General features: G+C 36.7%; 1 protein-coding gene across 1 annotated transcript in view; it reads left to right on the top strand.

Moving 5' to 3' along the window:
* ambra1a (autophagy/beclin-1 regulator 1a) overlaps positions 1 to 26,764 on the top strand; it is a 126,022-nt gene that overhangs the window by 22,805 nt on the left and 76,453 nt on the right. The window contains exons 2-3 of the mRNA XM_039754863.1: positions 17,237 to 17,437; positions 17,632 to 17,690. Of these exons, the coding sequence (XP_039610797.1) occupies positions 17,303 to 17,437; positions 17,632 to 17,690 (194 nt within the window). The 5' untranslated portion in view covers positions 17,237 to 17,302. The remainder of the gene's footprint in view (positions 1 to 17,236; positions 17,438 to 17,631; positions 17,691 to 26,764) is intronic.

The following is a 26,764-nucleotide window of genomic DNA, read 5'->3' as shown; positions in this document are numbered from 1 at the left end:
TAGAAAAAGAACATCATACCAACAGTAAAATATGGTGGTGGCAGTGTGACGGTCTGGGGTTGTTTTGCTGCTTCAGGACCTGGAAGGCTTACTGTGATAGATGGAACCATGAATTCTACTGTCTACCAAAAAATCCTGAAGAAGAATGTCCGGTCAGCTGTTCGTCAACTCAAGCTGAAGCGATCTTGGGTGCTGCAACAGGACAATGACTCAAAACACACCAGCAAATCCACCTCTGAATGGCTGAAGAAAAACAAAATGAAGACTTTGGAGTGGCCTAGTCAAAGTCCTGAGCTGAATCCAATTTAGATGCAATGGCATGACCTTAAAAAGGCGGTTCATGCTAGAAAACCCTCAAATAAAGCTGAATTACAACAATTCTGCAAAGATGAGTGGGCCAAAATTCCTCCAGAGCGCTGTAAAAGACTCATTGCAAGTTATCACAAACGCTTGATTGCAGTTATTGCTGCTAAGGGTGGCCCAACCAGTTATTAGGTTCAGGGGGCAATTACTTTTTCACACAGGGCCATGTAGGTTTGGATTTTTTTCTCTCCCTAAATAATAAAAAACATCATTTAAAAACTGCATTTTGTGTTTACTTGTGTTATATTTGACTAATGGTTAAATGTGTTTGATGATCAGAAACATTTTGTGTGACAAACATGCAAAAGAATAAGAAATCAGGAAGGGGGCAAATAGTTTTTCACACCACTGTATATGTAGTTGCACAGGATGACTTCTCTGATTACTTTTTTCTCAGTTTATTACTCCACTTTTTAAAATAAATGCTAATACACCAGTCACCTCTTATTCATTGATAAAGCACGCTTCCATACGTTGCAGTTTGTTTACACTGCAGAAAGTTTGCTGTAGAAGAAAAATAATGACACACTAGTTCTACTACCATAATACCTTGCGTAAAGGAGCAATGCAGCTAAATTTCTGTGAAGCTTTTTTGTGGTCTTGTGTTTTACCATTCACACATAAAAAAAAAAAAATTTGTGAAAATTGGCTGATTTTGATTGGTTGCCGATTAATTGGAGCATCCCTACTTAGCACCATATCAAGACAAGACTGTGTTGGAGTGTACTAGCAGGGTTTGATTGTCCAGTCTGAGTGTTGTTGCATTGAGTAATTGAAGGAGATCAGGACTAAGTTTAACTAATCTGCAGCTGATCCAAATGTGGTTTGGTGTTTACTGTCTTGTTAACAGCAGCAAACTGGTAATGACTTAACCCTGTGCATTCCCACACATTTAAAGAGGCAAAGCACAGAAGAAAAAAAAAATCATCATTATAAAACATGCTTGAAAAGGCAATAATTTATATTTTTTGTGCTCCTAACTCATTTCTGGAAACACTACTTTAAATTGTTTCAAAATGACACATTGAAAGGCAGACTGCAGGATGTACATTTTATTCACTTTGGAACTTATAAAAAGCACTTGAAATTCTCACATCAGTACCAGTCGTGAACTGTCACCTAAAAGATATTTAAATTGGGAATTTAATATTGTATTGTATCTTCACTCGTTATGCAGAGTAGCCATTACCAGTAGATATGGAACCTAAATTATGTGACTCATTGAATAAGAAACCATTATCGGGAAATCTTTTTTTCTGTGAGTGGGGAATTTAAACAAAAAGGAATATGTGGATAGTAGTAACTTGATGAGAATCTGGTCAGGTACATGTTATTACAATTGCATTTTAAGCAATAGTAATTGCCCTCTTTGTTATACTGTTTTTCCAAATACAAAAAAGCTGGTAAAATAACTAATAGCCAAGAACCTGATAATTTTCATAATTGCCAGTTATTATACACACAGTTTACTCTAATAACATTAGCAATCAGTTTTGCGAAAAGGTATATAACACTGTATCATACTGAATAATGTTTATAAAAAGAATGGCTAATTGCAACACAAGTTACACAGTAAGGCCTTGTTCACACGGGCGTTAAAATCGAGCGTTTTTTTTGCGTTCGTAGCGTCCGTGAGCGGATCAAGCGCCGAGTGTTTTCTACACGTAGGAGTCAATGAGAGTGTTCACACGGGCTTTGGTGACGTCGCGTTTTCCGGCAGCGCGTTTATACGGCATCACAAAAACGTTGCAAGCAGCTTTTTCTTGGCGTTCAAAACCCAACGAACGCAAGGAAACCGCTTCCAGTTCGTTTTCTGCGCGTTTATTTTACGCTTCGGAGGACCGGATATATATAAGTTTACATGTTGTATATGAAAAAATATTAATATTTTTATGTTTTCATATACAACATATATATTTTCATATTGCTTATTTTATTTTATTGTCTCGTGTAATTTGTAAACCATGAACCTATTAATTTATGTTCTAATATAATATTTGATAACGATTATGTAGGGGGGGCAATCCATGGCGGGGGGGGCATTTCAGTGCATAACACCGGTGTAAGCGCACACTCGACTACTGTTTCCTTACCTCAAAGTGACAAGTAGTCTCTCTTCGGGGCTAACACCAAGTCGCATATTGGTTGATCGGCGTGCAATGTGGCATTGCACCAGCTGCAGCAGACAATCAAAAGTGGAAACCGACATCCGACAGTAATTAAAAAACTTGTGCGGAAATTTTCGCATTTCTTCATAATGCACAAAAAAACTTTCTTTAACCCAGTGTTTCTCAAATAGTGGGGCGTGCCCCCGTGGTTCCATCAAGGAGGTCGCGTTTGACCTCGGGGAACATGCTTTTTTATTTTTCTTTTAAATTTTTTTTGAATTTAGAATGCACTTTAAATCTTTTCCGTTACATTTAATAAAGCTTTTCTTTGTTGTAAATTGGTCCATATTTCTTTCTTTTTTTATTCTCTTATACGTTAATAAGGATACAGTGTTATGCAGAGGTGTACTTATAACAATTTTATAGACAAATGATACTATTTATAGTCGCGCGAGATGTTTTCTTCTTCCTGGGGGGGCATGACAGAAAATAATTGAGAAGCACTGCTTTAACCCAACGTTGTGCAGTCAGAGGATGAACCCAGTAGCGGCGGCGATTTTTTCTCTCCCTACATCGCCGTATTACGAGTATTTTTAAAACAAGAAGATTAATATCTAACGTAGCAAAATGGTCCATATTAAAAGGAGGCACCTCAAATAAAACGACAAGGGCTTTCATATCCAGTTCCCGACACTGCCTCCACAGGTTAACACACAAACTACAATTTGGGCTGCAGTCTGGCGTTAGACAGAGACAAACGAACGCCGGTGTAGAAGTCAATCGATCGCCACCACAAAATGCAACATAAACGTCTAGGATGTTCAGAGCAAGTTCGTTTATCCAAAAACTTAACGCCCGTGTGAACAAGGCCTAAATCACAAGTACTTTACAATCCACATTGTGGAAAATTTGAATTTGGGCTAGGAGGGCGCCCTCAAAGATATTGCATCAGTACTTACTACAGCATGGAAGAAATCTGAAACATCTTTCAATCCATAGCATTTAGTGATCACAAAGAGTTGTCTGATTCTGCTTGACTTTGGAAGTTGGTGTTTCTCACTGATCTCACCCAACACATCAATGAGTCAAATTCTAGACCACGGGGAAAGGGAAAACTCGTTTGTTATTTGTAAGGTAGTGTCCAGCCATTTGAAATGTGTCTGCAGTTTTCAAGGAACAAAGAGAGCAGTAGTTCCCAACCTTTTTTTGGCCATGCCCCCACCTAGGGCTCTCTAAAATCATGATGTCCCCCACTGTAACATATACCTTATTCTTCTTATTACCTACTCACGTGGAGGAAGCCCATAATGTCATTAATTTGGTCTAAACAAGCTTTCAAAGAAAATGGAAACAAAAGAGGGAAAGGATAGGATAGTTGAAGTACTGACAAAGAAATCACTAAGCAATTGTTAAAAAAAATAATAATATGAAGTAATATGAAAATACAGTTTTGAAAACATATAAGAGATGTGATATTCATAAATATAAAATAACTTTAATGACAGCTTTTTCTGTAATATTTTGATCATTTAAAATTTTTGTTATATTTTAAAATTTTATAATCATTGTTACAATTCATATTTTATTGGTAGAAAAACCCAAGCCGGTTGTAAAATCATAAATTAAAGGGTTTTTCACCATCCCTTCTATGTTTATATAAATACATAAATGTCTATAAAAACAAAAGTAAATTTTTTTTCTATTATTTTTAACAGAGAATTTCAGTTTTTTTTCATTTTATAAATTAATGTACCGAAATTCTCGAATTGCTCCCCACATTGGGAATCACCGAGATAGAGGTATCATTTAGAGGTAAAAAGAAATTTTCAGTCTGTCTAGAATTAAAAATAAAAAAGCTACATTAGATACATGCTTCTCAAAAGATTTTGCAAGAGAAGTTTGCTCAGAGACTTCAGGTTTTTATTGAACCTGAAGGTGACAATATGCTTTCTGAAAATACTTTTGAAATAACAGTCAGTTCAGCACCATCTGCCCTTCAGCTGGAGCTCATTGATTTGCAAAGCAACAGTGCTTTGAAAGAGAAATACAAAGAATGTGTTCTGCTGCATTTTACAAGGAACTTTCAAGTGACAGATTTACTACTCCGAAAACAATGGCACATGGTAATAAAGCCATATATGGAAGCACATATACCTGTCAGCAAACATTCTTATGGATGAGAACTACAAGGTTGAGATCCAGCCTCTGATATGATCAACTACATGGTAGTCTATGAATTGCTTTGTCCAGATTAACCCTAAACACTGTAGGATTAGCAGCTGAGAAGTAAGCACACATTTCTCACTAATGGTGGTGTGATGGATAAAGTTGTCTGGCTCCTAAAGGTGGGTTGAGTTTTATTACTGGCCCTTTGGGTAAAAAGGGCCTACACACATTTCCGTATACTTGCCTGGATTTTCTCTTCAGTTGCCAGTAACTTGAAGTCATTGTGATCTGATGAGGTGATTTTTTTCTGTTACATTTTTACATGATTTGCAGACATGAGATGGTTTTCAACAGTGGAATTTCTTCTGTGCTTTAGCACTATGTTATATGGAGTGTGAAACAGATATTTCTTTGCCTAATCTTTTGTCGAAATATTAGGCAGCAAAAACAGCAGTCATATCACATGCAATTCAGATCAGGTAATCCACCTGAAAATAATCATGTTCAGGTCCATCCAGTACTTGAATGGGAGACCAACCCGGAAAAGCTTGTAAGGTGCTAGCAAGGAGAGCAGTGGGTGCTTATGCTGTGATCTGAATGTAGATCCCAATGCCCCAGTGCAGTAATGAGGACACTAGTTGTAAAAATGGCACCATCCTTTGGATGAGATATAAAACCGAGGTCCTGACTCTCTGTGGTCATTAAAGATCCCTGGGCATCCTTCATAAAGAGCAGGATGTATCTTGATGTCCATGCTAAATTGCTCACCATGGCCTAGTCATTCTGGCCCCCTAATGATCACTTGTCTCTAATTGGCTATCTCTCTGTCTCCCGCTCACCACCTAATAGCTAATGTTTGGTGAGCATACTAGCGCAAAATGGATGGTGTTGCATTATCCATGTGGATGCTACATGTTAGTGGTGGCTGAAATGGCTTCCCACTCACTGTTTTTATTTTTTTTTTTTTTTAAAAAAAGGCACTTTGAGTAGTGAGAAAAAGTGTTACATAAATGTAAAGAAACCATGTTTGAACTAAAAACTTAGAAATACACTGTGACAGTAGGGGGCGCTGTTCCACCTCCAAACCCACAGGTAATACGTCAAAACACCAGGTAAAAGTCCCAATAATAAATTTATTTTTACAATAATGTGCACAAAGCACCTCCACTCTTCTCAATAAACAATACAATATAATAACAACAATAAATCCTCCTCTCCTCCCAGCAGCTCCGTCACACTCCCACCCAACTGGCTCAGCTTGCTGGGGTTTCCCACAGTCCTTTTATAGTTCGTGACCTGGAAGTGTTTCTATCCTTCAGTCAGTGATTCCATTATCACTTTTTGGTCAACTGAAACCTTCTTTTTTTAATCCTGGAAGTACTTTGTTCCTTCCGTCTCCCTAATTATGAAGTACTTCCGGGCTATGATAAAAATACTCATGCCTCCCTGCAGCATTCCCTGGCGGCCCCTACGGTATCCAGCAGGGCTGTGAAGTAAAACTCCAATGTCCATGATTCCCTGCTGGAATTCGGGGTCCCTCCATGTTGCAGGGAGGACTCCATCTAGCTGTGTGAGGGTATTGGCTGGGATAAACTGCCGGCCGTATATTACAACACATTATTCATTGGGATATCATGGTTGATGGCTTTGATGACACAGTGCGTGTGCTGTCATTGGTTGAAAATGAGAAACCTTTTCCGCTCAGGATAAAACCTGCAGAGCCCCCACTGTCCCCTAAAACACTGAGTTTATCTGTTTTTTGGAGGCTCTGTAGTAACCTTTTTTATGCAGGATAAGTGTGACATTTTGTTAAATGTGCTAGGACTTAGAAAATAGGATTGGTTGATTTTGTGTTGAATTATGCAATTGTGGTGTTGTGTAATCCTGGAGAGACTGGATTTAGTTTGTCTGGCTTTAATGTGGATCTTTTTCAGGATTGACAACGTGTTCCCAGCTGTACTTAACATGCTTTTGGGGGAACGGTTGTGACTCCTAATAGTTTTATATTATGCCTTTGACAAGAAGGGGTCCACGTTTGTACCTAGTACTTACTTCTGAAAGTGTTTCACAAGTTAGTTGCTTATATGTACTGTTAATGGTAGTGCAGTTGAAGTCTGGATTAGTTTGCTTTTTTAAAGCTTATCAAGAGGCTAATTGTTGGAAGGAGAATGAATTGTCAAAACAGATGTACCTGTTGAGCCTTCCACATTTTTGATTATATCAAAATAATATCTTTCTTAAATATCACTCCTTTTTATTATTCTTAACTAAGACCACTAACAGGGAAGCAACTTTTTCTAAGTCAGTTAGCCAAAACAGTTCAACTATAACTAGGGCTGCAAAGATTAGTTGACGTAATCGACGACATCAACTACAAAAAATCGCCGACGTGGATTTTTTATTGTCAACGCATCATAAACAGAACATTCAATAGAGGCTTCAGTCATAAAGAACCACATTGGTGTTTTGTAACTGCAATGCACTACATGAATGTCTGGGCGCAGTATCATTTGTTATTGTTTGTCAAGACTGCACACAGTCTTACCAACGAATAAAAAAAGTCTGAGGGGAAGAAGAATGTAGAGGAAGAATGTAAAGGAAAAGAAACTTTCTAAAGTGTGGGAGCACTTCACCGAAAAAGAAAAAAAAAGTTGAATGCAGATTATGCAAAGCAGAGCTTTCTTTTCATGGCAGCACCATCGTGATGCATGACCATCTGAAACGCAAGCATCCTGGAGCTGTGATGCCGCCGTCTCTTGAGAATTTATGCTGGCGCTGTTAGTTAGTTAGGGTCAGATCAGGAGGGAAGGGACAGCGTGAATGAGACTGAGAAAATAAAAGTGAAAAAAGCTAACTTTTACAAATAACACATTTACACCCGATATGTTTGCTTTCAAATAATATTGAATTAGTGCGATGATGTTTTCTGATTGATACTATTCAGCTCATACAATGATTTCTTCAAAATGTCACATATATTTTTGTCTTTTTTTTTTTCTCTGGTGCTGCGTGCTGACACCAGAAGGCGTGAGCTTATTCAGTTCTAGCAGGAACACGCAGGTGGCCGGTTGCTGGTGCTATAACAAGCTTGACATGGTGGATATCAAAGAACATGTACTGTGCAAGGCATGTACGGGGTCCATTAAGGAAAAGAAGAGTGTTCATGGCTCGCCTTGCAGAGGAACATTCTTTCCTCTGCATGTCCTGGAGTCCTGTGCAGACTGTGCAAGGTCGGGGGAAAAAAAACACGGTTACTGATTGCAACCACAAGAAGGTACGCAAATGAATATGAATAATATGAATAATGTTGCATCGGAGCCACAATGTTTTCCAAAATGTACCGTAAGATCAAAAAATAAATAATTCCAAATATCATATATACCTAAGTCTCTGTTTTGTTGTCAGTGTGGCTTTGACATCACGGGCCATAAGGTGCATACTAATTCAGCGTAAGCAGGAACACTCAATAAAATTAATTAAAATAAGATCAAATGACAATGAGATACAAATAAGGCAGATTCGCCAGCGTTTGTGTGTCAGCTTTTATCCATCCAGATTAGAGAATTTCCCGTTCGATTGTCTCAAAACATCACTCACCACTCTACAGTTATTCCCAGTTTCAAATAAAAAGTAACAGCGTCAGATCCTTGGTGGGCGGGAGTATGTATCATGATCATGACTATAAATGTACATCGGCTGTCATAGACGCAAACCAAATGTATGTGTTTATTGTATAATATTGACAATAAGGGCAACCCACTACTCAAATCAGTTAATTTCCAAGGCATTCCGAATCGAACCGGGGGACTCTTGATAATAAGTCAGCAATTCCTACTGCTGCGCTATGGAAGCTATTGTATCATCCTTGAACCTTTTGTGAAAGTGTTTATTTGATCTTTGCACTTCAGGCTTTACACATTGTATAGTTTATGTCTACATTTTGTCATTTATTACTAAAATATGAAAAACGTTTCTGTTTTAGCAATGTATTTTTTGGTTAAGTTAAATGCACTTTTTTGTTTAAAGACTGTGCACTTTAGTTTGTATTGTTTAAATGTATTTCTTTTTTATTGTGATGGTCACACTAATATAAAAACAAATGATTATTTTCAAATTCATATGTTTCACTGGTTGTTATTTTAGTTTGATTATTATTAATTTTAATCATGTTAATGTAGAGACATCAGGGTGACATTCACAGGTGGACAGACGTGAGCAGATGAGGTAAGACATGCACTGGAGCCCAGAACAGGATGTGCAACCAGAGGTCGCAGGCTTCAAAATAGTCAGGCATGAAATAATTGTGACTAAATCGACTAATTGGAAAAAAAAATTTAACAATTAGTCGACTACCAAAATAATCATTAGTTGCAGCCCTAACTATAACTAAGGGATGGGTAGAAACTATCCAGTCATTGCTCAGAACATTATCAAATAAAAATGATTTTCTAGGCTTTTGCAGCAGGGTCATAACCTCATTGGCCTTGATTGGTATCACAGGCCTGTGTGGTGTTTAGTGTTGTAGTGTTTCTTACACACACATTCTTTACTCACCTCATTTTTTATTTAAGATTTTTATTGCTGCTACCTGGTTTTATTTTATCAATCCAGTGCTCCCTGATTTATTGTACTAATTTTGTTGTCCTTCCCAAAGAAAAATATATAAATACTTCTGGTTAGTCAGGTTTGCCATGAGTAAGGAGCATATCACTGTAGAGAACCAGGTAAACTCTCTGCTAGCATTTGTGTGTAATAAATACTCTTGTATTACAATGTGATTATTCAGAATCTTACTTTTTGGTTTAATAGCTGACAGGATGAATTATTTTTTTTTTTGGTCCAGTGACAGTCTGTGCTGCATAGTTACAGTTAATTGTGATTTAGTGCCTCTGTTCCTCTCCAATTTTAAGTAGTAAGATGACTACCTAGACCAGACCTTCAGAACATATAAATACTTTATAAACAAGCATGATGTGCCTTTTGTGCATTTTTGCTTGGAGGATACTTGAGAAAATTTGGTCTGGTCAAAACCAAAACATCATAGTCTGTGATGAGAACAATAGTTTTTGGACATAGACCATTTAGCACATTTAGTTACTCTATTTATGCAATATTCAATGTCCTATTTTTTCCAAAAGATATGATGAGAAAGATGCACTATATGGCCAAAAGAATGTAGGTAACCCTCCAGATTATTGAGTTCAGGTGTTTTAGCCACACCTGTTGTTAACAGGTGCATAAAATCATCCACATAGCGACGCGATCTCCATTGACAGTATTCAGCAGCAGAGTGAATCGTATTCTGTAGTACAATCATAGAGTGGCACCTTTGCCACAGGTTTACAAGTAAAATTTTTGCCTTGTTAGATTTCCCCCAGTCAACTGTCTTATTTTGAAGTGCAAGCGATGCAGTAGACCATGCAGAGTTACAGAGTGAGGGCACTGAATGCTGAAGTATATTGCATGTGCAGATTGCCTATCCTCTGTTACATTACTCACAACAGAGTTCCAAATTGTGTGCCCTGAGCTTCATGAAATGAGTTTCATATACGAGCAAGCAGCAAACAACCCTAAAATCACTATGCGCAAAACCAAGCATTGCCTGAATTGAAGTTAAGCACACTGCCATTGCACTCTGAAGCAGTGGATATGTGTTCTCTGGAGTCAGCAGTCTGATGTACAAATGTAGGTTTGATGGGAGCTAGGAGAATCCTTCCTTCAGGACAGCTTAGCGCCTAATGTAAACTTTGGTGCCTTAGGGATAATGTTCTGGGGCTGTTTTTCGGGGTTTCGACTAGGCCCCTTGTTTCCATTTAAGGGAACTCCATATTAATGCCCTTTGTTTTGGAATGGGAAATTCACCAAATTCATAAAGTTGTGATGGTCAGGTACACACAAACTTTTGCCCATATAGTTTATGAAGATAATTGTAGTTGAAAGCTATGGAAACTATCAATGGCTGTGCAACATTATTAAAGATCCACAGTGTAATTTGTGGGTTTACCTATTCATTTATTTTTGAGAGGAACAATTCACTACTCTATTATTGCTCCTTATTGCAGTCTTAGTACATTTTAAATATTAAGCCTGCAATTATTTTTCAAAGTAACCTAAATTAGCTGGTGTTTTTACCTATTGTTTATTACTGTTCCCCATGGTCTTGAAAATGTGTAAATCTTGGAAGAGTTAAATTAATATTTTTGCATAAATATCTGTGATATATTAGGTTTTATTGTGGTGGCAACAGTGTTTTACGTTTTACTCAGTCATAGTACATGTAAAGGAAAGGAAAGTCTTTGACATGTTTCTGATAAGAATGACATTTAACACTCTTCCTTATCCTGGGGAAGCCCAGCCGTCCCTTTGGTTTGTTGCAGATTACTGCTTAGCTGGCGACTCTAGTTGTATAGGCCTCCCATCATGTCCAAGCCCCTGCTGGCCTTGGGACATATTGCCTTAATGCTCTGCATCATGCTCTGCCCATGTAATCTCCTCCACAACCATAGTGTTTCTCCTTTGTGGCCTTACTCCATACCAGTGTAGGTTCTCCTCCACCCTGTCCTACTTGGCTGTCTTGCAGTTTCCCCAGGACTTATTTGTGTTGCATCCTTTTTAATGGCAAGGATAGTCTTGGTCTGTACCCTCCACTTACGTATTGTACTGACATTCATTTCTTATCAGGTGGTCCCTGGATTCCCTTTAGTTCTAGTGCCAGACAAGTTTTCTCCTGCTTGTGTCCAAGGCTGACTGTCTTGAGAGGCAGCTGCAGGGCATTCTTCCCAAAGAGACCTGCATCGGAGAAGCAACATTGGAAGCCAAGCCACTTCTTGATGTAACAGCTAACTATGCAATCCATCCTGTTGGCAACTATTGATTATACCTCACTCACTTTAAGTTGCCACATCACATGCTGGTGAAGTGTACACCACACCTTTTATTTCCCTGTAAAGTGGACAGCTGTCAGTCTTTGCAAGCCCTTCTGCCCACTATTTATTTGTCAATTCTGATGTATATTGTGATATTCTGATGTAGGTTGATCTGCCAGCCGTGGTATCTCTTCTCCTCAAACAACAAGCACAAAATTATCCTTTCTGATGCCCTTCCTGATCGTTAGGCTTTGAAAACTTAGATGACTTGATCTTCATCCTCACTCATGTGATTAGATCATCATGGCATCTGAGGAGCACTGTCTGGAGGATACTTGTGATGACGTCCATGTAACTTCTCAGAGGAGGAAGTCTGTCATTGGATGGTAATGTCATGCTTCTTACTACTTGACGAGCTCCAATGAGATTTACTTTGAAGGCAGCTACAAACAGTATTGGAGAAATGACACATCCTTTCACAATGCCATCTTCCATTTGTTGCCATTCAGTCACAAATCCCCTTACAGTAAAGCACATGTAGAAGTTGCTAAAATATTTGGCAGTGATGTTATTAATGCTTCTTGCCAAAAGGAAAAATTCCAGAGCAAATTCAGTCAGCTTGTGCAGCATAGATCCATACGCAATTGCCAAATAAAGCCACACCACATGCAAGTCAACCCTCTCTCATTTGGTCCACTGTATCTTTTCCCAGATCACAGATAAGTGCTTGATGCATCCTGGAAATACAGGTATTCAAGCTTTCTGATGTCTTATATCAATGTAGTTGTAGCCCCTAATGAAGCTGGACATCTGTCTTGCAAGCACTGAAAAAAAGATCTTCTATTTTTTATGCAACAGCACAATGCTTCTGAACTGGCTGATGGTAGTACAAGTTTCCTCTTTGCAAATAAAGACACACATGTCCTGCTGTCAACTTGTTGGTATGGACTGGTACGTGAAAGGGGCGGGGGTGGCAAGTTGGCTTGGAGTCATAGCTGTGTCAAAGCTTAAATCACAACACCCACTATGAGCAACAAATGCATCCTTACCAAGAAAACGGCAATAACAATCTGTGATAAAATGTATTACTTTCAGTGTACTTTTGTTTTGACAGAATCATACAAAGCTTGTTTTCCTGGGGACAGAACACTTTTCTGCTACAAAATAGAGGTAGTAAGTAAGTTTTAAGACTTGCTGTCACTTTGGGACCCCGGTACCCTTAACCACCCTTATGCAAGTGTAGGCTATATGTTTTTCAAAATTTATAAAAAACAAAACATTCTTCACTCTAGAATGCAATTTTGTGGGGTAAGTTAATATATACCATGATGGTGAAGGAATAACTTGACAAATAATAAAACTTGTTTTGTAATAGAGTTGAGCCATTTGTAAATTATAAAGGAAACACTTGGCTGTTTGTTTCATGATTACAAACTGTAGCCATTTCAACAGCCATTTTCAGTATACCTTTCATTGAAATTACTTTTAACAGATTCAGTTGAAATGGAATTATATTGTACTCTAGTCTTAAATTAATTTGGGTAGATCTTTCCTTTGTTCACTAATGCCTCCAAATATTGGTGCTCTGCTCCCCTTTCTTATGCTCTCATTGTAGTAAATGAGTAGTAGTTCAAGAACAAAAAATGCTAGTGAGCTCATTCTCTTCTTGAACAGAAGTGTACCTTTTCTACTTCATGTCTCATATTCCTGCTGTGCATTTATCTTCGCAATGGGAGAGGGTTGTATTGGTTTATTTTGTACTGTATCATTCCATTGAAGTAGGAATGAGCTATCTGTGCAGAGCTCAGAGTACAGAAAGTAGGTTGGTTGCCTAGGCTAATGCATAGTTTGTGCCCCATGTGTTTTAGCTAGAAAGCCATCCCTCCATTATTTGTCAAACTTGTTTAATCCAGCTGAATGTGATAGGGCCAAAGAACAATTTAGAGTCAGCAGATAAACATGTATGATTTTGGAATGTGGGAGAAAATCGGGAGTCCCTGGAGAAAAACACACTTGGGAAGAACATGCAAACACCACAAAGATATAGCTCAAGCTTCAAACTTATAAGTCTGGATTTTTGAGGCAGCAGCGCCACAAACAGGCATGAAAATTTTTAAAATAGTACCGTCATTTTGTGTCTCATAAATCATATTTTATTCCTCAAATACATCCCTTTTAATTACAGGTTCACTACTATTGTGGTTCACTTTGGAAAGAAAATAGTGTAAATCCATTAATACATATAAATGTACATATTGCTAATATATAAAGGGTGCCTCTTTCACCCCACAGTCTTTCACTAATCCTTGTTTAGTTTGCTAAATTTAAGATTTACATTATTTTTGCAATGCTTGTATAAAGAGCTCAGAAATGTACTCACATATTGCACTTTAGGTTTTTTAAGGGACATTATGAATTTATTATACTGTAATCTAAAAGCAAATTTTAAGTTTAAATTATGTTGTTAAAGTTTTCTAATATTTCAAGCACATATAATTAATAGGTGAACACAAAAAAATCTGTGTTCTTTAAAACGTGTAAAGTTTGACTGAACCAAAACCTCCACTGTTTAGTAATCCTTCCTCTTATAGATGGACCTCATAAAACACACCCTTGTTGTTGATCTTTTCAGTATTGTACATCAGTTTATATTTTACTAGCAAAATACCCGCGCTTCGCAGAGGAGAAGAAGTGTGTTAAAGAAGTTATTAAAAAGAAAAGGAAGTATTTTAAAAATAATGTAACATTTGCTTTCTATTCGTTTGCATAAGCACAGTCCTTCACCAGCAATTATTTAATGTTAGCTCAGACCCGGCACTTAAAAGTTCCTGTCGCACTTTTGCTGAGTTTGTGCCAAACACTATTCTATCCCTGACCATCTCATTTTCGTTTGCATAGGCACAGTCCTTCACCAGCAATTTTAAAAACGCCAGCGGCAGCGTGTCTATAAACTTAATTTAAACTTACGGTTTACACCGTGCTTTGTTTCTGCAGTAGCTGCACTTATGAATATGCTTGTATGCGTCAGTCGCTTCATATTCTTTTGCTGCCTTCTCAATTGTGTAATGCGTTTTTTGTTCGCGCTCTTTGGAGCTCTTCCTTGTTCTCTACGTACTGCGTTCACAGTCAGTTCATATGAGCCGCTCTCTTGTGTGATCTTGCGATGTCCACGACTTTATTTAATGTTAGCTAAGACCCGGCACTTAAAAGTTTCTCTCGCACTTTCGCTGAGTTTGTGCCAAGCACTAGACCATCTCATCTTTGTTTGCATAAGCACAGTCTGTCATCCGCAAATATTTACCTTATATGGGCAGGCAATCAATTACGTGGGAGGCGTGATGATGCGGGATGCAACTCTGCCTCACACGGCGACCAAGCAGCAGGCTATGGCCGTATATATGGTCGAAAGTAGGTTCCAGTTATGACCGTTACGCGTAGAATTTTGAAATGAAGCCTGCCTAACTTTTGTAAGTATGCTGTAAGGAATGAGCCTGCCAAATTTCAGCTTTTTACCTACACGGAAAGTTGGAGAATTAGTGATGAGTAAGTGAGTCAGCCAGTCAGTCAGTGCTTTGCCTTTTATTAGTATAGATTAACAATCTTTGCTATATTATAATTTGCTATGTATATAATTCTTTGCATCGTATTGTGAGTGCAGTGCAACACAGAAGCAATTATGTCACTCTTTAAGCATGGCCATGTGAATACTGTGAAGAGTTATTGATCCATCTTAGAGTTGCTTGAGCTAAAAACTGTACAGACAGAATTAATGGCAAAGCAATAGCTTATAATGAACTGCACAAAAGTACATTGCAATAAAATCTTATCTAATATTTAAAATAGAGTGCTTACTCTAAGGCACAAAAAACTTTGTGATCTAGCATTTTATCTGCTTCCTAGCACCGTGCATAGTTCACATGCTATATTTAGTATTGCACTGCCTAGTTATTTTTAAGTGCTTATAATTCAGAGATTAAAAGTATGTAATTCAAAAATAAAACTCAATAAATTGGTTCAAGTTTTATAAAAAAAATTCTGAATATATTGCAGGATAGGTTGCAAATACAGTTTAGGAGTTGTATATTATTAGTTCTGAGGGGTTATATTCATCCTATTGTAAAACATTTATTGTAATGAAACCTATAAAGATGACAATGCACTAATTCATAGAACATGGTTGTTCAATTAAAATTTTGAAGAACATATCAGTGGTGTAAACTGTATAATGTGGCTGTCCCTGTTAACAAATCCTAAACCTAACTCATCATTTATTAAAATATTCTTGAGCAGTTGCTGCAACAGTCATTTTTCATCACTGTAATCAACAAACCAAATGGTGGAATTTCCCTTTAAAACAATTCTAGACACCTGTAGAGTCTATGACAAGGTGACCTGAAGCTGTTCTGGTGGTGCATGGTGGTCAGAACTTAAGCTAAATATGTTTTTATTTAGTTTATTTACATCTAGGTTTCAATTTTTGAAATTTCTTTCACATTTATATTTCATAGAAACCTGGACACATTCTGGTTTTAGTGTTTATAATGCCAAGTGGTTCCTAGGATTAAGTAGAAAAAAATCAATAAAATGGTAGTAACATCTTGGATAAAAAAAATAGCTAACTGTAGTTCACAACTTATTTAGCATTCTGGAAAATGGGTTTATTTTGATTGTTTTAAGTTAGTATTTCCTGTTGCTGTTAAAACTATTTCAGCAATCAAGTGTCTTTGTTTTGAAATGTCATTGAGCAGATTATCTAGCTGTTTGAGTTAAAATGACACGATGGAGCTAAAAGCCTTGATTGTGTATATTAATTTAATTTATGGCATCCATCTCTCAGAATAACTCTTAATATGCAATGTATCTTTGTTTTGTCAAAAAAACTTTTTCTTAAATGTTTTTCCATTGTTTCTTTCTTTTACTAACTTAGTTTTACACTCCCTGTGTTTACCTTAGCTTTCAGCAATTTGTCCAAAATATGACCACATGAAACTTTTGCCTTGGCTGTCTTCTTGCAAATTAATATTAGGGATATTGTACATGTGTGCTAAGCTAAAGTAGCAACCAGCTCAATTTGCATAGTAGGTGCTTGATAGTTCAGCATTTATTCACTATAACAATATGAGCACACTGTGACTGGAAAGTGATTAAAACTATTTTTTTCCTTATTGTTATGTACTGTATACTTATTTATATACAACTATTTTGTTTCCTTAATTTTATGGTATGAGAATATGTTTATATTAGATTAATTGTATGCATTAAATGGGTCCCACCGTGAGAATTACTGTGATTATGTGCTGCTGTGTGCACAGTGCTGCTGGGATAGTTTCTGGCAAATGACCCCCATTAGATTAATTGGGTTTAAAAATGTATGTACTTTATGTAATTATATTTGGTGCTATAATGACGATGTCTCACTAAATAAAATCAGTAAAAAATGTATTTTTTCATAGCAGTATTTCTCGATACAGTACTCTACACTTTTTAACATGTAGTTATGTCCTAACTGCAAAATAGTCAACCACTATTTCTGATGTCAAATGATACAATGTTTAAACATTTAGAAATGACACAATGAAGTGAACATTTCTTTCAATAGAAAGATTTGCGCAAAACATATAATGTTTGAAGTCCCTGCTTGTATTTTACAAACTTAAAATGTCTCTGAAACAACAAAGCTTTATGACCAGGACATTCTCCATTTCACCACCTTTCATCTCCACTGTGTTGTAGGAGCCTTGTACTGAAGGAGTCTGCATGGCCTGGACTTGAAGTGGGCTTGGAAATTGTCTTTTTGCTATGAAGGTTAACCACCAGAAAAACTCTGTGCGGATCCTCTCTGGAAGGGAGCGTGGTGCTCAAGGGTTTGGGTCACATCGCCTCCTGCAGCAGCTTGTGGAGGATAAAACCCGCTGGATGAAATGGGAAAGCCGAGTGAGTATTAATCCTATTATAATTACGTGATATACAACTCTAAGTGGACTTTCAAATGGATAAGGTGGCAGAGTAGAGCTATGGCCAGATTGAGATTTTTTTTTTTTTTGATGAAGTCTTTTGTCTGTTAACTACTGGTTTTATTTTTTCAATTAGTTAGAGTATATTAAACTCTTTTTTTTTTTTTTATAAAGAAAGTGGAGCTCCCAGACTGCCCTCGATCGACCTTCCTTCTGGCATTTAGCCCTGACAGGTAAGCGTGGCCCTATACTGTGGCAAGTTGTAATCTGTTTTGTCCACTCCTCATTCTCTTATCACAAGATCAGAGATCAGTACATGATTCAGCTCAAATTATATTTAGTATTGCAAAAAATTTATTAAAATAATTATAAAAATTATTTTTTTTTATTTTTATTGATTTTATTGTAATCATTCCATACAGATAAATTTTTACAAAAAATAGGGTTGAAAACAAAACAACCCAACCCCGACCCCTGAAAAGTTTGCTTATTGTTTAACATATACACTGCAGGAACAGGTAATGCACTATAGTAGTACTCTTTGTTCACAGAGTTGGTGGTTACAATCCACAGTCTAGCACAAACATTGTTTTCCATTTTTAATATACATTGTGCTTCAGACTTTTAAATATTTCAGGCTGGAGATCAAAAATCTTATTCTAGATTTTAGTATTTAGCTTTTATGGAGACATCTTGGTAACAGAGCATTTGAAATATGTATACCAGTTAGAAAGAAGTAGTAGTGGCAAACATAAGTTACCTAGTCTAAAGTGAGTAGTTGTGCTTTTTGAAGTCAAATGTAAGGTTTTTTTTTTCTCATCGGTAAAAGTGTTTCATTAAAATATTCTGCTGCTGTTATGTTTTTTTTTTTTTAAATTTACACATTGTCTTCTTGATAATCAAATGTGAAAGAACTCACACAGCACAAGTTTTGTGACTTTATAATTGATATTTTTATTCATATTTGAGTATTACTCAAGCAGTTCTTCAATTTGTAATAATGTATTTATTTTTTGTGGTAATTCAGCTTCCCTGCTTTTCTTACTTTTCACAGCAGAGTATCAGCCAATCCAAGTAAATCTTGTGTTAACTGCACAGTTGTGCAATATAAATTAGTATCCTAAGTGAAAAACGATATTTTTGTACAGAAGTAATTTAACTCATTAAAAATATAACTTTCTGTTACTAAACATGACTGCCCTGGTCAGGGTAATGTTAGCAGCCAGTGCAGAGCGCAGTGTAATGTAAAACATGCACTCGCCCATTAAACAGTCTTTTATTTATTTTCTTTTTAATCAATCTCTTTTATTTATTTTCTTTTTAATCAATGTGAGGTAAGAAATTTTATTTTTAATTATGCTTACATTAAAGTAAAGAATAGCCAACTTTTTACAATGATTATTATCCAGTAAAATAAAGGCAGATTCTTCAAATCCTGCAAATAACTTTTGTGCTTAATTTGTAATTGTTGTAAACATCTTTCTTCTTGTTGCTTCATATGCCCTTATACATTAATTTTGCTGTATTTCTATTATAGAGATGGTGAATAATACCAGATATGAGCAAAATGCACAATTACTGTTTTGCTTAACAAGTCAGAAAATTTATGCATGGCATAACATTCAGGTGCATTCAGCAATTTAAGTTAACCGATGTGAAAATTGGAGCATTTCCCTTTTTTATTTACTTCATGAAAGAGTCCGTTCTTACATTTTTGTTTATTAGTTTGTAGCAGAGAGTCATATTCAGAGGTAATGGCTAATAGAATGCAATTGCATGTGCTAGTAGACTACATTAAATAGGTGCTTTTTAATAGCACTTTACAGCATGATAATGGAGCACAAATAGGCTTGTGGTGGCTCAATAGTTTCATACACAGCAGATTGCAATTCAAGTGATGTAAAAATGGCATTGATTGATGTGTGTTGGTGGTTGAGAGTCTGTGACTAATTGTTGTTGAATTTTTCTTAAAAATAACATTTTAGAAAATATACCCAATAGAGTAGCTGTCTTTTTGCTAAGTAATATTCTGCATATTGTACAAGTGTACTAAGTTAAAAAGTATCAGTCAGTTGAATTTGCAGAGTAGGTGCTTGATAGTTCACCGTTTATTCCCTATAATAATATGAGCACACCTTGAATGGAAAGTGATTAAAAATTATAGAGCCACATTCAATAATAAGCAATTGAATAATATCTCTTAATCCAAAATGAAGAGTACTAGCAAAAAAATCAGTATCAATGTTACCTTTACAGAGGATCTACTTATTAATATTAGTTAAACAGCAGTAATTAATTTGTTAAAGTTATACAAATAAGTAAAAACTTGGAAAGTAAACGGTTTATTGTATAATGGGAATATGAATGGTACACAATGGGCATGAAGATCAGGGGCTTGCCACAATCATTTGTCCATAACTGAGACTGAATGATCAGTGGCTGGCCGCCAGAGATGAGGGGTTAAGCCACTGAAGCATCCCATCTCTTGACGCCGCTGTCCTTTTTTTAAAATCCGTCCCATGTTTATATGATTTAGGGCAGCTGCACTTTCCCCATGTTATTAATTAGTTCAAACCCCATTTAGCTGCAGGTAACATTTTTGATCAATTCAGTCAAATATATGCTTACATAATTGATTTCCCCTTCCATTTATGTCCATAGAATGGATGTGACTTTTGTACTCTAATTGGTTATCTAAGCTGTTTGCAAATGTGCTCTGCCTGTCTTTTGACTCACTGCATTGGGCATCTGAGTGGCTGTCAGACAAGTAAAAGGGGAAAATATACAAGTTATGCACAGTCAAGCAACTGCTGTCAAGGTAAAGGTAAATTAGTAAATTAATTCCAAGCTGAAATCGCCCAGAACTTTTCTCTGTTTTAAGATGGATGAGTTTGCAAACTCGTGAAATGGGAATGGGAAATTTTGAAATTCTAAAACTTCATACAGCACAATCTGTTTCAGATATCTGAAATATCTTTTTCTGACAAATTCCTCTGAAGATTTAAGTGTGCCACATCTCAAAAAAAAAAAAATAAAGGTTCTCATTGAGCTGGGTTGCTTCATGCGGACTGATGGAGAGACAGACATGGGGTTTCTTGTTGCATCGTGCATTATATGTGAATGCATCTAAAAAGAGATACGGTGATCAGCCATCCAGTTTTAGTGAAAGTACTAAGTCTGGAATTTGATGATTTGTTTTATGTGGTGCTTAGAAATTAAAAATAAAGACATCTGGTTCTCTTAATATGTTTAGGCTAAAAACAAATACTGCCATGTATATTTTTCAATGCACAAACCAGACTGTTTGTAAATTTTTAGCATCTAAGATAAAGCTTAATTTTAATTGGCATATACAGTGCATCCGGAAAGTATTCACAGTGCATCACTTTTTCCACATTTTGTTATGTTACAGGCTTATTCTAAAATGGATTAAATTAATTTTTTCCTCAGACTTCTACACACAACACCCCATAATGACAACGTGAAAAAAGTTTACTTGAAATTTTTGCAAATTTATTAAAAATAAAAAAATTGAGAAAGCACATGTACATAAGTATTCACAGCCTTTGCCATGAAGCTCAAAATTGAGCTCAGGTGCATCCGGTTTCCCCTGATCATCCTTGAGATGTTTCTGCAGCTTAATTGGAGTCCACCTGTGGTAAATTCAGTTGATTAGACATGATTTGGAAAGGCACACACCTGTCTATATAAGGTCCCACAGTTGACAGTTCATGTCAGAGCACAAGCCAAGCATGAAGTCAAAGGAATTGTCTGTAGACCTCCGAGACAGGATTGTCTCAAGGCACAAATCTGGGGAAGGTTACAGAAACATTTCTGCTGCTTTGAAGGTCCCAATGAGCACAGTGGCCTCCATCATCCATAAGTGGAAGAAGTTCGAAACCACCAGGACTCTTCCTAGTCCTGCCCGGCCATCTAAACTAAGCGATCGGAGTAGAAGGGCCTTAGTCAGGGAGGTGACCAAGAACCCGATGGTCACTCTGTCAGAGCTCCAGAGGTCTTCTGTGGAGAGAAGAGAAGAGAACCTTCCAGAAGGACATCCATCTCTGCAGCAATCCACCAATCAGGCCTGTATGGTGGAGTGGCCAGACGGAAGCCACTCCTTAGTAAAAGGCACATGGCAGCCCGCCTGGAGTTTGCCAAAAGGCACCTGCAGGACTCTCAGACCATGAGAAACAAAATTTTCTGGTCTGATGAGACCAAGATTGAAGTCTTTGGTGTGAATGCCAGGCATCACGTTTGGAGGAAACCAGGCACTGCTCATCACCAGGCCAATACCATCCCTACAGTCATGCATGGTAGTGGCAGCATCATGCTGTGGGGATGTTTTTCAGCGGCAGGAACTGGGAGACTAGTCAGGATAAAGGGAAAAATGACTGCAGCAATGTACAGAGACATCCTGAATGAAAACCTGCTCCAGAGCACTCTTGACCTCAGACTGGGGCGACAGTTCATCTTTCAGCAGGACAACGACCCTAAGCACACAGCCAAGTTATCAAAGAAGTGGCTTCAGGACAACTCTGTGAATCTCCTTGAGTGGGCCAGCCAGAGCCCAGACTTGAATCCGATTGAACATCTCTGGAGAGATCTTAAAATGGCTGTGCACTGACGCTTCCCATCCAACCTGATGGAGCTTGAGAGGTGCTGCAAAGAGGAATGGGCGAAACTGGCCAAGGATAGGTGTGCCAAGCTTGTGGCATCATATTAAAAATGATTTGAGGCTGTAATTGCTGCCAAAGGTGCATCGACAAAGTATTGAGCAAAGGCTGTGAATACTTATGTACATGTGATTTCTTAGGTTTTTTTTATTTTAAATAAAGTTACAAAAACCTCAAGTAAACGTTTTTTACGTTGTCATTATGGGTTGTTATGTGTAGAATTCTGAGGAAAAAAATGAATTGAATCCATTTTGGAATAAGGCTGTAACATAACAAAATGTGGAAAAAGTGATGCGCTGTGAATACTTTACGGATGCACTGTAGTTAGAAGGCATGAAGATTGTATCATCTTAATGTGTTAGCATTAACAAGGTTTACAGACTTCTTGATATCACCTTTAGTTAGACATTATTTGTTGTAAAGTTTTAATTCCATGGTATTATTTAAGAATTTGAATACGTATAAGAGCTTTACTTTAATTTGTGCCAAATTCTTATGCTGCCAGTTTTTTTTTTTTTTAAACAGGTCTTTTTATAATCTCTAATGCATCTTGCTAAACAGATGCCTAAACATGAGATGTCTGAGAACCAACTAAATCGTCATAATAAAATTATATTTGTAAGTGTTAAAAAAAAAATACATTTCTTTTTAAAGTACATAATCCATTATGATATATTAGGCCTTTATTTCCTGAGTTCCCAATATCAGCCCAGTTTCCTGTTGTTGCTGCAGGCGTTTGTTCCAATAAGTTTCACAATCGGGGAGTAATTTTACCACTGATTGATCTCATTCAATTTGCTGTTTGTTTTTTTTTTTCCTCCTATTCTACCTTTAGTAAAGCACTGTAATTTTTTTACATGTTAAACACATTTAGAAACATTTATATTTTTGGAATTTTCTTAATAATTTTCCTTTTTTCTGTGTACTTTGATCCCTTAATTGCATCCCTGTAATGACCACAATGAACAGAGCAGACACCTAGGCAAGCATCGCTGCATGTTGAAAGGCTGCAGCTACGTCAGGATCCCTAATGTGTTTATTAGTACATAATAGGTTAATTAACCAGAACACATGGTAAAGGAGGTAAATCATTATAACAATGGAAATCTTAAAAGCCAACATAAAAAATAAAACCATTAAATTAACCCTATGTAACATACAAAATGATACCCCTGCTCAAGACTAAAATGGTTAAATGTGGCATGTTAAATCCTGGGGTTAGTAGTGATATGTATGATAAAGTTCTAAAAATCCAACAAGTAAAAGTTCAGCTGACAGCATGGGTGGGAGAGCACAACATGATATTTGGGAAAGCTTTGCTTACTTAAATGACCCTCTGGGGCCAGGCTGATACATTTACAAAAATAAAATACAAAAATTATTTTTATTATTCCTACATTGAACCCAAATAACAGAAACTGGGAAATGGCAGGTTGCTTAATTAGGCTATATGTCCAGTTAAAAACAGTAGTTGATTAGAAAAGAAAAGCTGGATCCACATTGAGTTCTCAGGGCAGGGACTGAAGACCACAGATCTAGCATGATGTTTTTGGATGAAGATCCACTATGTTCTTGCCATAATTTTTAAAAGGGAAGTCTAATATATGGTGTAATAAATCTGATATAAATTTCACTGTGGTACCAGTTCCTCCTTGTGCAAGATAAATGAAAAGATGAAATATAATTTACATTCTTGATAAATAAGAAGGCGATTGAATGTTGGAAATATGCTTTGTCAGCTTGTGTTAATAACTCATGAAGTTAACACCATTAAAGAATTCAACCTTTTGATGACAGTTGTGTGTTGTTGGTTGTATGTCATTTGCAGTCCCATAAACAGTGCCAAAAATTGACTGCTGCTTTGAGCACAAAGGTGTGTTTCATAAAATATTCTGTAGGTTGTTAACTTGTAGCCTCTGCTCTTTTGGATGTATGCAGAGCCTACTACCAGTCAATGACTGTATTGCACCCAATTAAACAACAGACACCTTAAATTCCGCTTGAGCTAGTTTCTTTTTTGATGGCACAATATAAAAATAGAGCTTATCTTAATTCTGTTTTGTCTGTTGCTATTTTGCATTGTGTCTCTTTAACTGTTTTTGCACTCCAACATCAGTGTTTCTCAACCAGTGAGTTGTAATTGTTTATAATGGTAGTGCATTGCGATGTTGGTTGTGCACTGGGTTTTGGCAGGTTGCTGCTTTGACACTTGTGTGACAGTCTGCCTGTGATGATCATGCTTGATTCACCAAGGGGTGGTACTCTGATCTGTGAATCTACTTACCCTAGGTGGATCATGAAGACATTACCATGGACAAAAATGGGTTGCAACACAATAAAGGTTGAGAAACACTACTCTGTAGATGCTTGGAAAGCTTGCCTGTTCTGATTAGAGCCTTCCACTAAGAATCAGCATCTACTCGCTGGCTTTGCCGTGCCACATAAAAATGAGCTGATATTGCAACAGAGCCAAAAATGTGCACTATGAATACAGCACTCCACAAAAAGAAAATCTGACCTTTTGGCACACTGTCATAATGTTCTTTTTTTGTGTGTCTGAAACAAATATTAGCAACAGCAAGAATAATCAAGTGAAAGGGCCTGATTGTCCCTGGGAGATACTTTACACTGCAGCAGTTGGAAATACCCTCTCCTTTATACTCCAGGATTGCCAATAACAAGCACCTAATCACCACTGGTAGACATATTGCTGATTCTATTAATCTCATCTATCTTCAGGACTGTAAATTGGAGGTGGGGGGAGGTGGATAGAGTGAGTAATGTTTTTTTTTTTCTCAAGGCAAAAATGGAAGAGTCCAAATCAGAACTGAGATGTACCATATAATTATTTTTCAGTCACATTTACTTTTTTGGTGTTATGAAAATGACTTAACCAGTAAATGTATTTTTACCTTCCAAGTCTCAGTAAGAATTAAGAAGGAGAAGGCATTGTTTATGCAAAACCACTATTTATGAATCAAAAGTGTTATGTCTTTGAGGTACTCTGGTTTAATACTGTGTACATTTTTGCTGAGGGATACTGTTTTTCTTCTAGTAGTGTTAGTGCTATGAAAATGCTATGACCTTGTGTGCTTTGGTCCATGTTGCTTATTTTACTGTAGTTTCTGATCTGTGCCTGTACTGTGGAATTTCATACGAGACAGAAATTATCTACTGTTTCCTAGTTGGTAAGTGGACCTTTGGCAAAGACTGGGCTGCAGATAAACTTTCACTTTACAAAGAGCACATCAGTTCATATAGAAAAGATGTTTCTGTCACTTAATCAGTTTCCATTTCTTTGGTATTACTAACCACTAATAAACTCGTTCATCCATTTAATCTCTAACATGCTTAGGGTGGTGGGATGACAGTGTCTATCCCAGTATCATTAGGTGCAAGGTCAATGTTCCTTTTGATCACATGCAAGTAATCTCTTGCAGCCTCCAAAACATATTGTTGATGTTAACAGATTTTCTAAGAGGGTGATAAATGTAATATTTATACATCAGTAACACACATTATCTAGCAGTGGGGATATCCCATGAGGGTAAGATTTTCACTGTTTTGGTCTTATGATCATTTCATTATATTTTTGTGTTTACAGTTACATTTTTTGTGGCTTAATTAAGCCATGTGCTTAAATGTTGGTCATTATTGTTTTGCATTAGTGTTAATCTGGGCAGTTAAAAAAAAAAAAGTCAAAGTTTCACTTATTTTTAATATAACTTATAATAACAAGCAATTATATTAGTAAACAAGTTAACATGTAATAAATATCAATAAAATACAAAGAAACATTTCAATTAAAAAATACTTTCTCCACATAAAGAATAATAATTGAAATATTAGACTTGCAGATGATCACATTAACAAATAGATTATTTGATATATACACTTAATATTTAAGTACACAATGTGTAACTTCAAATTATCACATGGAAAAAGTGAGATGACTACCAGTAGCTTGTTGCTGTATGAAGGTTTAACAGGTATGGAGAGTTCAGCTGGGCTCTTTTTTTCTTTTTTTCATTATGTTGTTGTATGTAAATAAAACGAGACATCAGAGAAACAAGCATCTCTCCTGTTTGTGTTTTCCTCATTGCTGCCTTATACAGTATGCATTGTACTTCCGAGTGAGCACTCATTGCTTGTCAGCTGTCACACAAACATTTCTGCTCCTAAGACTGAAGACAGAATGAAACCTGTTTGATTTTATTGGGGTGAGTCGTGGACTAGTTGAAGTGACTGACCTGGTATGTTAGACCTTCTGTTCCTGACTCATTAAAGTATTTAAATGATAGCTAATACTGAAAATTGCTAGAAAAGATATCAAAAATGACACAGTCTTGAGATGAAACAGTGGCAGTGGGTTTTCTGTTTAAAGAGAAAAAACAAACAAATCATGCACACATTTGCCATTTTCATGGCATGAATTTTGGAAAGCATTAAAAATTTGTAGCATTAGTGGTGGCAGCAGAAACATTCAGAACAGCAGTTTATCACAAAAATGTCTGTTGTGTTGTTGTAGTTCATATTTTCATCATTTGTTTGAGCTTATTAGTGAAGTTAAGTTGTCTCCATGCTCACTCGATCTTCATGACTTGTTCTGCCTACTACAGTATGCTGTAGCA

Source organism: Polypterus senegalus, chromosome 1, assembly GCF_016835505.1.
Source record: "Polypterus senegalus isolate Bchr_013 chromosome 1, ASM1683550v1, whole genome shotgun sequence".
Classification (NCBI taxonomy): domain Eukaryota; kingdom Metazoa; phylum Chordata; class Cladistia; order Polypteriformes; family Polypteridae; genus Polypterus; species Polypterus senegalus.
Note: the sequence above shows the minus strand (reverse complement) of the source record. Positions and strands in the feature narration are given on the sequence as shown.